The sequence below is a fragment of the Anolis carolinensis genome, chromosome 5 (genome assembly GCF_035594765.1).
Source record: "Anolis carolinensis isolate JA03-04 chromosome 5, rAnoCar3.1.pri, whole genome shotgun sequence".
Lineage (NCBI taxonomy): Eukaryota > Metazoa > Chordata > Lepidosauria > Squamata > Dactyloidae > Anolis > Anolis carolinensis.
The window spans coordinates 86,505,105-86,519,888 of record NC_085845.1 but is presented as its reverse complement, the minus strand read 5'-3'; the positions used below and the strand labels follow the sequence as shown (position 1 = coordinate 86,519,888).

The window sequence follows — 14,784 nt, the reverse complement described above, 5'->3', positions numbered from 1 at the left end:
GATCTGGGAATAGTGATTCAGCCTGTGTTAGATGGGGTTGCACTCTCCCTGAAAATGCAGGTTCACAGTTTAAGGGTACTCCTGGATTCAGCTCTGAACCTGGAGGCCAGGTATTAGAGGTGACCAGGAGTGCTTTTGCACAATTAAAGCTAGTGTGCCAACTGTGTCTATTCCTAGAAAAGTCAGATCTGGCCACAATTGTACATGCCTTGGTTACATCCCAGATGTAAGGCACTCTATGTGGGGCTGCCTTTGAAACATGTTTGGAAACTTCAGTTGGTCTTAATAGTAACAGCCAGACTGCTAACTGTGGTTAGCTACAGGGAGCGTACAACTCCACTGTTGCAATAGCTCCACTGGCTGCCAACACATTTCCAGACACAATTCAGAGTGCTGGTTTTGACTAACAAAGCCCCATATGGCTTTGGTCCAGGTTATCTGAAGGACCAATCTCTTTCTATGAAACTGGTAGACATTTACAATCACCTGGGGAGGACCTTTTCTCTGCCCCAGCACCCATTCAAGTGCACTTGGTGAGAACATGAGGGAGGTCCTTTTTGGTGGCTGGTCCTTGACTGTGGGACTCCCTCCCAAGAGAGGCCAGGATGGTCCCCACCCCCGCTGGCCTTCTGTAAGCAGGTTAAGACCTTTATTTGTCAGCAGGTATTTGGAGAAAGATAAGGGGCATGCTGCTGGGGAGATGTGGGTGAGACTCGGCGGGGGTTATGAGTTCTAAATGCTATTTTAAGTGTATGTATTGTAGTTTCACTCTATTTAAACCTAAATCAACACTGTATTGTTTAGTATTTTAAAAAAAATGTATTCATTTTGTTTTAAATTGTGACCAAAGTGTGGGAGTGTTAGGCACCTAGAGTCCCATGGGGAGAAAAGCGGAGTATAAATAAATAAATACTATTGAAAAAACTCTGAGCAGCCAAACCATACAGTGAGCTTATCTATATAGTCTCCCAATGTCAATGTCAGCATTAAGTTTAATATTTCTCCAGACTGTAAGTAAAAAGAGAAGAACAGCAATCACTTCCCACAAACTCAATGGCACAGGACCTCTAACCTCTTGTTAGTGCATGCCTGTATAACTTCCTCTGATGCTCTAAAATGGGGAAGTGGCTGTTTTAACTGCGCTATCTCTCAAATTGTGTAAAGTACAATTGTGATATGTTTCATTAGAAATACACAGCAAATATTGATAAAATTATTATAAAATGAGTTGCCTATACGTGCTATTTAATGGATTAAAAATACAGCTGAAAGAGCACATTCAAATGACATGTTACACTGAATTGAATTTACCAGACTTTTGCACCTATTAGGACTTTCAAAAGATAAGGGCAACTGGATAACCCAGTTATAAAGAAATATTAGACACACTGCAGACCAAAGGCATGGAACATGGAAGGGGAATTTTTTTTAGTGACTTCTCAAAGAAAGAGAAATTAATTTGATTCTTCAGAGAGCAAATCATGATGTTTCTAAATTAAGAGATCAGGGGAGGTCCATCCTTCAAGTTTTTATCCTTTCTTGGAACAAGGAAGGATATTATAGCCAAGCACTGTAGAATATTGTTCCCATTCCTTCAGTGAAACACCTGTATATCAAATATAATGGGAAACATAGGAAGTAGCATAGAGAATGTGCTATGTGATAATGCAGAATATAAGCGGTGTAATTCAGGTTTGTTTTCAACAAGCCAGATAGTTACCAAACCTTAACTGATCTATATCCAATCATTAGCACCAACTGAAGTACCCATTAAGCTTAGGCGCCGTCCTAGGATAGAACCAGGACGGAGCCCACCAGAGCCAATCACATGACACAGGGCTATTTCTCTAGCATCCTAGGAGCCCAGAGAACACAGGAGGCTTCCGTGTTCTCATTAGTTAGAACGGGGCCAACACCCGGGGGGGGGGGGGGGAGCCGGGTGGCAACGCTTTTCCCTGTGTAATGGGGAAAGCAGTAATGCAAGGCGCAGGATCCCACAGATTCACCACACTGCCAACCAAATACCCATGCTGTCGCCCAGCTTGAGGATTTCAATGTGATGAGGTTCTTTATCTATTTAATCATTTGGATTTCCATAAATGTTGGGTTACCTTTCAATAATTCATCCAATGAATGTAATCTAGTTGAAATCAGATCTTGGATTTAGGATACTGTATTTACTGGGGTCCAGAACAGATTGCTGGTTAGATCTCTGTTGGGGTGAGATGAAGAGATACTGCAAGAAAAATCATTTTTTTTACTCATATATCTTGTTTCCCTGAATTGAACAAAACAGGATTTTAGATTGCACGGCAGTTCACAGCAGTCTAAAGACGACAACCAAAATCCAAACTGAAATTCAGGCCCTCGGGAAATGCTATTCTCAACCATTTTAAACAAAGCAATATATATTGTAGTCCCCTTAGTCATAATAATGAGATTTACTCTTTTATAAAAATGAATTTGAAATCCACATTGCCATGATGTTTATGAACAAAGTGCTAAAACCGAGGGAAGTACAATGGTGAGTAAACTACTGGAGAACCTAGAGATAACATTTTAATCAAATCCATGAATAACGAAATCCCCAAGAGTCAAAATATAATGATATAACATTCATGTATATCAATGGAAAATCTCACATCTCAGTACAAACAATAAACATAAAGCATGATGTCTAAAATAGTTGTCATGATCCCCATCTCATGCCATCTCCGTATACAGAGTGCTGCACATGGCTGTGGGCCAAAAGGGAGGACAAGACATATGAACTAGCCATAAAGCTCAATTGCACTGGAATGGGGGGAATCGGATTCTGGAATGTGGGAATGGGCAACCTCCAGGTGACAGAACTCTAGAGTGATTTATAACACTGTAGGTAGACCTATATACACGGGTAGTAGAGCAGACTCTTGCATTCCAAACAATAAAGAAGTATGGTATCTTCAGCCCTTGTGTGTCTTGGCAATGAAGTGACTGCAAAACTAGAACTCCCCAAGACCTATAGAATGATTCACCCAGTCTTTCACTTCAGCCTGCTCAAACCAGCTCCACAGACCACCCAGTGGCACCTAGTCAAGTCCTCACCCTCGCCCATCACGATAGGAGGCAACCAACATTATGAAGTAGTGGGAATCTTAGACTCCAGGGTTAGGAAAAACACCCTACAGTACTTGGTTAGGTGGAAACACTCCCCCCCCCCGCCCCCAGTGAATCAGAGTGGGTAAAAGAATCTGACATAAATGTACCCACACTCATCAAGAGGTTTCATGCTCAGTATTCGCACAAACCTCCACACAAGGGGGGAGGTCTCTTTTTGGAGGGAGCATGATACATGACCCCATCTCATGCTATCTCCAGACACAGAGCGCTGACACAGAGCACATGGCCACGGGTCAAAAGGAAGGACAGGGCATATGAACCAGCCATAAAACTCAATTGCCCTGAAGTGGGGGGAATCGGACTCTGGAATATGGGAATGGGCAACGTCCAGGCATCAGGACTCTAGAGTGATTTATAACACTGTAGGTAGGCCTATATACACAGGCAGTAGAGCAGACTCTTGTATTCCAAACAATAAAGACATATGGTATCTTCAGCCCTTGTGTGTCTTGGCTTATTTTTCAAAGAAGACCAACCCCCAGCAACACAGTTGGAGCTGACAAGCCTCACAATAGTGTTAATTATCTGAGGAAGTTTTAAAATATTTGCTGCGCTGTCTTCCATATTCTCTGAACAGTCTTTATCCAACTCACAACTTTGTTTCTCTTTTAGAAAAAAATGTGATATATAGATCTATGTGGAGTAGATAGCTTTGGTCATTACCAAGATGGTGACAGTAGGTCTTTGTTCTTAACTGATAATGTTAACAGGTATGTGAATGTTCAGTGGTTGGTGACAGTGCTATCACTCTTGCCATAGGATTACTCAGTTCTCAAATGAGAGTGAAGAAAAGGACTTGTAAAAGAAGTCACCTGGATTCATAGATTCAAACATACTGAATTGCTAATATTGAAAATAAAGCCCACCAGCACTATATCTTCTGTGTAGGGTACTATTACTATTTTAATGAAGAGACATTGCTGAATACATTCATATAACTTGACATTGTTTTTTATCATCTCAGAAGTGAATAAGTATTTGAATACATTCATATAACTTAGCTCAGACCACTAATTTTAAGAAATATAGCTTCCGAGCAAAGATTTAGTACATGGAAGCTTTTTTAAATTGTATTTTTAAAATGTTATTTATATCCTGCCTTTCACCCCGCAATTAGATAAGAAAATTAAAACAATAAAAACATACACACAATAAATAAAAACATACAAAAGTTGGTGAGAAAACATATTTAAAGTATCAGTAATATTAAACAGAATTTAAAACATCTGTTAAAATGCGCACGCACACACACACACACACACACACATACAGCCATTAAAAAGGATTTCTTCAAAAAAGAATGACTACAATGTTCTACAAACACTCTACATATCCATTTGAATCTTCACACTGTTGGCAGTGTCATGGGAAACACTTCTTTCAGCTTCCTTTTGTGAGTTCAAGACTTTATTGATACCTTCTATTATGGCATGTAAGTGTTTCTAATCGCTCCAATTAAACCTGGGTGGTTCAACAGAATACCCATTAAGCATTTTCCTTCAAATAAAGTTGGTAGCTATGACATTAGTTGAATGTGTGACAAGTGTGATGAAGACTTATCAGAGTAAATAATTTGGCATTGTTTATTCCTGAAATGTATAGTAGGGACCTTCTTAGTCCATTCAGCAGAACTGCTAGATACATTTCCAAGGCCAGACCCATCCTTACATGATTAACAATGAAAATGCTATGTATCTTCTTCCAACCTTTCCCTTTTGAGAAGGATTAAGCAACCTGCCACCCTGGGAATGTTGCTAGACTATAGCTCTCTTTATCCCTAGCCATCATAGACATTAACGTATGTACGGGATTGCAGTGCAACAGCATTTGGAACATTAGAAGTTGCCCACCATTGCTTTAGAGCCAAGTTGAAGAGAAGCAGAAGGCCTATGCAGATTGTTATTTACCGTAAAAAAGAAATATCTTTTAAATAAAAGCCACTTTTTATTAGTCTGTAATTTTGCCTCTGTATATTTCTTAGGATAATACCGGAATCCTTTCATAGGCCATAAAGCAAAAATTCACAAAATCACAATGCCTTCTTTACATAATTTTTTTAAAGCAAAAGATCACTGTTGACCAAGCTGAGCACTTGACATAAAATACCAATTAAAATTTCCACTTCGCCCGTTAGGTTTCGCTTTCCTTCCATTCTTCACCAATCCTATTCTAAAAAGAAGCAATTAATAATTTTAGCATTTTTTTCTATTGCAAAAAAGGCTTTGAAAACTGTACACTATTTCATTTGGCAGTTACCTTGCACAAAATAAACAGCTGCTATTTTATGCACAGAAAAAAGGTTTTTTGCACAAAGATAACATTTTCTGTGCAGAATCTGTTATTTTCCGTGCAGAAAATGCTGATACTATGGACCTGTGGACACCTTGTTTGTACAACAGACAGAATAATATTTCTTGCCAAAGTAAGAAATGGATTGTGCCTCCTATTTTTAAAAAGAACTAAAAAGAAAGTATGAACAGCTGCCAGATTATGCACTTGCACACATTAGCTCCTGCTTGAAAGCTGTAAAAAAAATAAGATTATATATTGGATAACCCAGAACACTTTCATCCCACACAATTATAGCTATATGATTCCACTTTAAATGCCAGTGATGCATCATATATAATACTAGAATTTGTAGTTTGATGTGGTACCGACACTCCCCGGGTGAGTGTCAAATTGTAAATTTTAAGATGTCATAGGATAGAACATTGGCAGTTCAAATGGATTCATAGCACTGTAACTATATACTATGTACATTTTTCAAATATTAACCTTATTCACCCATCTTCTCATGGATTTTCAGACTTATTTTTGTTTTGTTTTTGTTTAACAAAAGCAAACTGAATATAGTAGATGATGGGCAGAGTGAAGCAGCCACTTCAGGCTTGAGTTATTGACATCAGGAATATGTAGCAGGTTCTTTTGTTGTTATTGCTGTTATATGATGCAGGATTATGATGATAGTTGGTTGGTATTGTTATTACTGTTAAGGAAAGAAAGATCCTTTCTACTTTAGGCACCATTTGATGCTCTGTTTTATGCAGCAAAGTGTCTATTCGCTGGCCTTGACTAATAGTTGTGTTAGGCTTTCAGAGCTGAATCCAGGTGGAAGCATTTCTGCATGCATATCAATTATGTGGAAGCATGGAAGCAACATGAGAAAAGGCAGCAAGGGTTTTGTGTTTAAAAGGAGGTCCCAGGAACCTTTTTGAAAATCCAGATGGGGAGAGAAATTCAATGCTTGTTCACTGAGTAAGTCCCTAGAACAGGACTAAGTAATCTCCCAGCTTCCAGGTACTTTTGGACTGCAGTTTATTTCAGCTTCTTTTAATTGGACCAGTTATAGTGTGATAGATATAGTTATTGTTCAACACGAGGACCACATGTTCTCTATCCCTATTCTGGATACAGTGTTCCTCAGCCTACTTTCATGTGACTAGGGTCAGAGAGAGAGAGAGACAATTGAAAGGAAGGAAGCCTTTTACCAACTATCAGAGCTTTGGTGAAAAAGGAAAGAAAGGAGAGACCAAAGTATTTGGGGAAATAGATAGCATATGTGAATAGATTACCACCTTGAGGCATCATTTCAGACACCAAACATGTCAGCCTCTTCTTTCCTGGCATCCTAGGTTGGTGGAGTAGGGTGAGATATAGCCTTGCAAGCCCCAAGCATCTTCCCAGCCATGCTCTGTACCCATGGGAATGGTGTACAGCTGAGAAAAGGCCTGGGTGCTTGGCCTGTTGCACATCAGCCTGCCTTGATAGGCATGGTGTGGTGGGATTGAGGCCCATGGAGGAACACCAGTCTCTCCTCAGATGTGTGCTGTTCCCGTGAGAACTGCATGGCGCTGATGTCGCACCTCAGAGTAGTTCACCTTGCTATTGACACCAAGTCACACACAGAAGGTAGTCTTTTGTAATTTTATTGAGCAAAAGCAAATATATAAATCAAAGCAGGCAAATATAAAGTTCTCAAAGTTGTAAAAGAGTCAGTAAAATCCAATAGTTCATAAGCAAAACAAGAGTCAGTAAATCCAATAATCCATAGGCAAAGCAATAGTCAGTCAATCCACAAGAACAAAGGCTCAAAGGTTACCAAGATCCAGGAACAGAAGAAACTCTAAGGCAAGGAAGCATGAACATCCACTCAGATGACGCGAGAATTTGCTTTGACAAAGATCTGTCTCAAAACACACCGTTTTAAAAGCAACCCAAAAATGCATTTCTTTTTCCTTCAGAGGCCTCTCGCTTTCCAGCCAATCTTAAACTAAGACGAGGCTGAGACATTCCTTTCCATTGCAAGCGATCTGCCCTAGATAGTGATGGCGCTCCTTCAAGGCCAGCCACCTCATTATCTCACACCTGAACTGGAGCCTGAGACATCTCCGGATCATTAATTCCCATGGGAATGTCATCCTAGCTGTTATCTATGACCGGCTGGTTCAAGAGTTCATCCTCAAGCTGCATTTCTCGAGCCTCTAAATCAGCCTGTATAATTCCCATGCCCATGCCATCATCCTGAAATTCATCCTGCATCCCATCATCTGGCTCTTGTATCTGAAACCCAGAATCCCCTTCTTCATCCTCACTCTGACTCTGCAGGCTATGCTGTTGCTGAGTCACAACAGCTGAGGAGAGCCCTGGACACTCAGCAAGCTCTGAGCAAACAGCGCAAGGTTGAGCCGTATGTTGTGCGGGCCTGCCTTAAATCTTTAGTGGATTCCACCAACATTACATGGATGGAGAAGTCATCTTAAATTTTATGATATTTTATAACACCAGTTGTTATCCATGTTCTCTTAAGAGCACTAAAGCACAATGTGTGTTGTAAATTGATTAATGGAATATAAAAGAAATATTTTTTTCTATTTTGTCCTGTGAGGTATCATTAAAAACAAAGTGCTGAAAATTCCTTTTTACTTACATTCTTTCTTTTTTCAAACAAAGTTACCTTGTAATTTCTATCATCAGAATTGAGAGAGCTGTTATTTTATATATATTGACAAAGAAGAACTGCTGGTAATAAATAGAAAATTTACTTCCAAAATGAGTGTTTCTGAAAAGGCATTGAAGTATACAGTAGTGCTAATACTGGGTTATCTATTATTTTTCCAACATATTACAGGTCTAGTTGGCTTTTTTTATATCAAGTATTTATAGAGATCTTCAGGAGTTATATGATAAGTACATAGCAGAAACATGGAACACTCACATAAGTAATTTTGTTCAATAATGCACTGATTTTAATGTTGTTTTTGCATCTTCAGTAGGATGCTGTTTATTTGCATAATTTCAGTGGCAAATTTTAGCTTAGGCTATAACACAAAGATAGAAAATAACTCTTTGATACTACAGCAAAATTGTTAGCCAGTGGAGGCTTTGTGCTCATTGTAAGAAATGAAACAAAAACAAAAGATATTACAGTTCAATCGACAATAATAAATCCAGTCTACAGCATGTGAGTACTTGAAAGGAAAGAAGGAGTAATTTAATCATTTCTATGATTGTGTAATTCACAATTTTTCTGTTAGTGATTTGTTGGTAGGCAGGCAGTAAAGAACAGAACTGGAAAAAATCACTTGAAGCATTGTGAAGATGAAGTTAGTTGTCCTTACTCTGGTATCTTCTTCTTACACTACAGCTATCCCATTGTGGCAAGGACATTTCTGATGAATCCTCTGTTGTCCCATCTTTTTAACTGCCTGTTAAAAAAATGTCCCAGTTTTCCTCTGCTCCTCTCTATCACCTCTTTGATCCTCAGCTCACTTCAATTCTTGCAAAGTTGAATTACAAAACTAATTTGCAACCAGTTAATTCACCAGGGAGTAAGGGAGGAGAGAGGATAAATCTTGACCTTCCCAATAGACTCAAAAGCAAGGGGGTAGGAAATAATCAAGTGGGGGCAGGCAAATAGGAAGACAAGCAGGTGGGCAAGCAGGAGATGGGCAAGCGGAGGAATGTTGACTCCAATTCCTTAAGAATACCCAATGACATCACTATTTCACACTTTATCACACCTGGGCTCACTTTGTTTATCTTTCAGTCTCTGGGAACACCAGATTTGTCTCTTGTTTCAAAATGCTTATAAGTTAGGACACTCTTAAGTAGAGGTTCCACTGTAATTCAATGGGGAACAGTGGGAGAAGATATGAAGGGGTGGAATCTTACCTTTTCCAGTAGGGTCAAAGCTAAAGCAAACTACTGCAGCATCTCCTTGCTTCATGTTTTCTTCCTCATTGAGTCTTCATCTTGCTTTTATTGTTTGTCCTGGTTTTCAACTGTGAATTGTTGAAGTGTTATGAAATATCCCTTGGCAGTACAGTGTTCCCTCACTACTTTGCGAGTCACTTTTCACGGATTCGCTGTTTTGAGGTTTTTAAATAAACTCTAAAGGAATATTATAGATCATAAAAATTGCAATTTACAGCCTAAGGAAGAGAGGAAGGAGAAGCCGAAGGGAGAGAAAAGGAGCCCAAGCGGCAATGAGAGGAGAAGGAGGCGATTTATTAACACACGATTGGTTGATAGAGGCTTAAAATAGTGTATAACTACTAAAATAATGTATAAATATTAAAATTAATATAGTGTCTCTACTTTGCGGATTTTCACTTATTGTGGGTGGTCCTGGAATGTAACCCCTGCAATAAGTGAGGGAACACTGTATACCATGTATTTAACCAGTTCAAACCAAGAATAAATTTACACTGAAAATAAAGCATTTTTCTTCTTTTGATTTAACTAATATCACAATGTTCTAAGTAAAAATTCACGATCCAACTTCCACTCTCTTGGTGTACAGTGCCTTAGAACATTCAGGACCTGTTACAGAGCTATAACCTGTATTTGTTACCAGTTCTATATTTTTTTACTAAATGGTGTTAGAAAATGCATAGAATTAGTGGATTCTAGAACAAGATTTATGCAGAAAAGAAATATATGATTAGTTGTATCATGTTGCCTAAATCACCCTTCATCGCCCAACTGGAGCTTGTTAAATTGTTTAATAGTGATTTAATTGAGAATAGCAGCTATTGCATCACTTAGAGATCAATTTAGTTTAGAATGCATTACCTTGTTATTTTTTTCTCCTTTGAGTTCTGAGCACATTCTAACTTTTTAGGTGATTTGTTCAATAATCTATGGAACTGAGCCTATCTCTGGTGTGATTTATAGCCTCAAGCAAAATTCTGGTCTGGCACATAAACCTGGAATAATCAAAGCTCTACTTGTACCCTCATATCTGACAGCTTGTCCAGTAAATAAAGGGACTAGAGAAATAGATACATAACAATTTGTTTTAAGTTTCATTATCTGTAACAAACACCATGCCAATATTATTCCCAGATATTTTCTCTCTGCTTTTTGATCCATGTCTTAAATGAATAAAATGACTAGCCATTTTAAAACTTAAGTATTTTTTAATTAAGAAAGTTCAGTGGATTAAAATTCACAGGTTATATCTTCAAAGTATTGGTATTTACAATAATTATATGTTTATTCATATGTTAACAGGGATGGTTGATTAACTTTTACCCACTCAGAAATAGGATTTTAGCCCCATGTTGTTGGGGGTTTGTTTTGCAGAATTCATGCAAAACAAGATACAAAGGATATCACTTGAAGAGTTATAATCAATTCAGGGTCTGGGAACACTTTCATACTACACAATGATAGAACTAGGATTCCATTCTGACTGTTACGGAAACTTCCTACAGAATCCTAAGATTTGTAGTTTGATGAGATGAGTGGTTGTCAGTCTTTGGCCCACCATGTTTTTGCTTCAATTCTCAGAATTCTTGATCATTTTCCATTCTGGCTGAGACAGAATTCCAAACCCTCTAGAGGAGCTTCCTGCCTGGGAATTTTAATGAGCCTTCCCTAAAATGAAAAATCCCAGATACCTTTGAGTATTTCCATGGCTGTTAAAATGAAACTATCCCTCTATTATTGTGTAATGAGGATGGGCATCTATCATGTACAGTTTTTCAGACAAAAGCAGGTTAGGAGAAAAAATTCTCCATTGATCTATGAGCGGGGTGGTTGAATGGGTGGGTGAGCACGGAGGGTGACAGCACGCATGCCAGGAGAAAGGTCGCTGTATGCCCATTCTGCCATGAGTGCCATAGGTTCGCTACCATTGGCCTATGGTATCCACTGGGTTTTGATTCACTACCCACCCCCACTCCAATGAATATCAAAATCCATGGATACTCAAATCCCATTATAGGCAATGGCATAATGAATTGGTATCCCATATATAAAATGGCAAAAGCAAGATTTGCTCCTTTGTTTTTTAAAAAAATTCAACCTAATGGTGCTCACATCCATTGATATTGAAGGCCAATTGTTTTATTTTCATTGTTGTAGTCATCTGTCGGGACAAAAAGTACTAATGTTTTGTGCCCATAATTCTAAGATTGATCCCTTTGGTGGAAGGAAAGTGAATTTTCAATTACTCTACTAGGATTATATCTGTAGTTTAGTGAGGAGCAGTAACACTAACCCCATTACTAAGAAAATGCCCAATACTCAGTCAGTCTACCTAGATGTTAATTAAAACTTAAGAATTCATTATCCAATAAAGTGATTAAAAGAAACCAAATTATTTTACTGTCTTCAAAGGTGCAATTTGTAATTCTTTTTAAGATTTAACCATTTGATAAAACACTTGAACTACTTGAATTACTAACCATATGATACCTAAGTTTGTTAATTTAAACTTCACAAGAGTATCTGGATCAATGTAATTGAGTACTATGATTTCATGGCCCTCAGTCATCAATTTCCTCTTCCCCATACAGATCTTAATCTAATGGGTTGGATCCCAAGGTTCCCTTCTTCCGACGGAGGAAGCTTTCCTCTGACAGAGGAAGAGAATAAAGGTAATAAAACTAAATTAATGTAACAAAATTAACACATTTCTAGGTCTCTTTAATTTTTATCCAGCTTAGATATCTAGAAGGCTGTTTTAACCTCTGCTGCTGCAAGACTGTTTAAATTTAGATCTTCTAAAATTACTCTGAAAATTAAGAAAAAGATATAGTAAATCCTTTTGTTTTATTGTCCCAGGAATCTCATGAAATCTAAAGTTGTGCCTCCTTGTTTGGTTCTGAAATACTGTCGGTCTTCTCCTTAATCTGTAGAGTTCTAACCAGTGCAAGTGCTTTTTCTTTTCCAGCTTCATTACACTTTTTAACAATAAGTATTTCTCTTCCTGGAGATATATATATATATACACTTTTGCTTAACTTATTAAGATTTGATTACATTCATCCAATGTATATACTAATGAAGAAGTCTCCTCCATTATAGTGTTCAATTCACCATCTACCTGCCTGGCTTTTTTTTTCTTTCAAAATGAACACTTCACTTGGTAGTCTTATATTAATTGTATGTTAAAATCAACATACTTGGGGTAATACCCAAATGCGGAACAGGCAGATAATCTCTGGCCAGCTATATTAGCCGGTATGCTGCATCTCTGGTCAGTACCTATTGAAGACAGTCACTCGGGTACCACCCAAGCAAACTGCAGAAGAATCGAGAAACACCTGGAAGCCCTGCTTATGAATCTACCCAAATAAGTAGTTCTAGTTTCAAACTTTTAATTTTTTTTCAGATTTAGTAGTTTTTAAATAAATAAATAAATGTAATACCGAAGGAGCCTCCGGTGGCTCAGTGTGTTAAAGCGCTGAGCTGCTGAACTTGTAGACCGAAAGCAACACTCCTCCTAATTCAAGTAATTTCCCAGTAAGCAGAATGAGGGGTTAGCTAAAAATGGACCTCAAAATGGCATGCCTTTTGGCCAAATTGCACAAACCTAGTTTTTACTAAGACTTAAGGTTGGTTTTCATGTTGCAGAAAAGAAAAATCCAAATTCTTTCAAATTAAGGTTTTGTTAAAGAGTGATTTCAGAAACCAGTCTCAGAATCTATATACATTTAACTGGGGAGCAAGTTTAATTTAATGCTGTTTATGCATCATAGTTATGAGAATTGTCTCTACTATCAAAAGCTATATAGTATAAAGCCCCACTTTTTAAAAAAATGTAAAAAATATATTTTTGGGCCCCTGGCAGTGGCGCAATGTGTTACAGCGCTGAGCTGCTGAACTTGCAGACCAAAAGGTCCCAGGTTCAAATCCCAGGAGTGGAATGAGCGCCCACTGTTAGTCCCAGCTCCTGCAAACCTAGCAGTTCGAAAACATGCCAATGTGAGTAGATCAATAGGTAATAATAATAATAATAATAAAACTTTATTTATACCCCGCCACCATCTCCCCAATGGGGACTCGGGGCGGCTAACATGGGGCCATGCCCAGAGCAATACAACATAATAAAATATAAGAACAACATATCATAACACCATTTAAAATACAATAAATAATAATAAACAGAACATCAAGAAATCAAGAAAAAAACAAAAACAAAAAAACTATAAATCAAGGGCAGGCCACTTGAACACAAAGATAAAACCCGGAGTGAGAGGGACAGAGAAGTACTCCACTATGGGCAGGGACATTTGGAAGGGGTAATCTGGAGGATAGAAGTTCGGAGGGGAGTAATACGGAGATATATGACAGACATTACTCACCGAAAGCACAATGGAAGAGCCATGTTTTTAATTCTCTCCTAAAAGCTAACAGAGTGGGAGCTTGCCTTATTTCAGTGGGAAGTGAGTTCCACAATCGGGGGGCCACAGCAGAGAAGGCCCTCTCCCTTGTACTTACAAGGCGAGCCTGGGATATAGGCAATGGTGATAACAGGGCCTCTCCGGATGATCGCAAGGAACGGGCAGGTTTATGGAAGGAGATACGATCACGGAGGTAGGTGGGTCCCAAACCGTTCAGGGCTTTATAGATGATGGTCTGCACCTTGAATTGGGACCGGAAGATGAACGGCAGCCAGTGGAGCTCCTTAAACAAGGGAGTGGATCTCTCCCTGTAATTTGCCCCCGTTATTAATCTGGCTGCCGAGCGTTGGACCAGTTGTAATTTCCGGGCCGTCTTCAAGGGAAGCCCCACGTAGAGTGCATTACAGTAGTCCAGTCTGGAGGTAACTAGGGCATGGACCACCGTGGTCAAATCAGACTTCACGAGGTATGGTCGCAGTTGGCGCACAAGTTTGAGTTGTGCGAAGGCCCTCCCGGCCACCGCCGACACCTGAGCCTCAAGCGTCAACGCTGAATCCAGGAGGACCCCCAAACTGCGGACCTGTGATTTCAGGGGGAGTGCAACCCCGTCCAGCACAGGTTGCCACCCAATACCCCGATCCGACGCACGATTGACCAGGAGGGCCTCTGTCTTGTCAGGATTGATCCTCAGCTTGTTCCTCCTCATCCAGTCCGCCACAGCGGCCAGGCACTGGTTCAGCATCCGAGGGGCTTCCTTGGAGTCAGGTGGAAAGGAATAGTGGATTTGCGTGTCATCTGCGTAGAGATGGCAACGCCCTCCAAAACTCCGGATGACCTCTCCCAGCGGTTTCATGTAGATGTTAAATAGCATGGGGGATAAAATAGACCCCTGCGGAACCCCACAGGTCAATGGCCAGGGGTCTGAGCAGGTGTCCCCCAGCTTCACCATCTGGGAACGACCCTCCAGGAAGGACTGGAGCCACAG

General features: G+C 39.4%; 1 protein-coding gene across 21 annotated transcripts in view; it reads left to right on the top strand.

Moving 5' to 3' along the window:
- magi2 (membrane associated guanylate kinase, WW and PDZ domain containing 2) overlaps positions 1–14,784 on the top strand; it is a 929,612-nt gene that overhangs the window by 623,988 nt on the left and 290,840 nt on the right. For 15 of the 21 annotated variants that reach the window (XM_062983516.1, XM_062983514.1, XM_062983518.1 and 12 more), the window contains one exon: positions 11,970–12,050. The exons of the other annotated variants lie outside the window; for them this stretch is intronic. In XM_062983516.1, the coding sequence (XP_062839586.1) occupies positions 11,970–12,050 (81 nt within the window). The remainder of the gene's footprint in view (positions 1–11,969; positions 12,051–14,784) is intronic. 21 annotated transcript variants of the gene reach the window in all.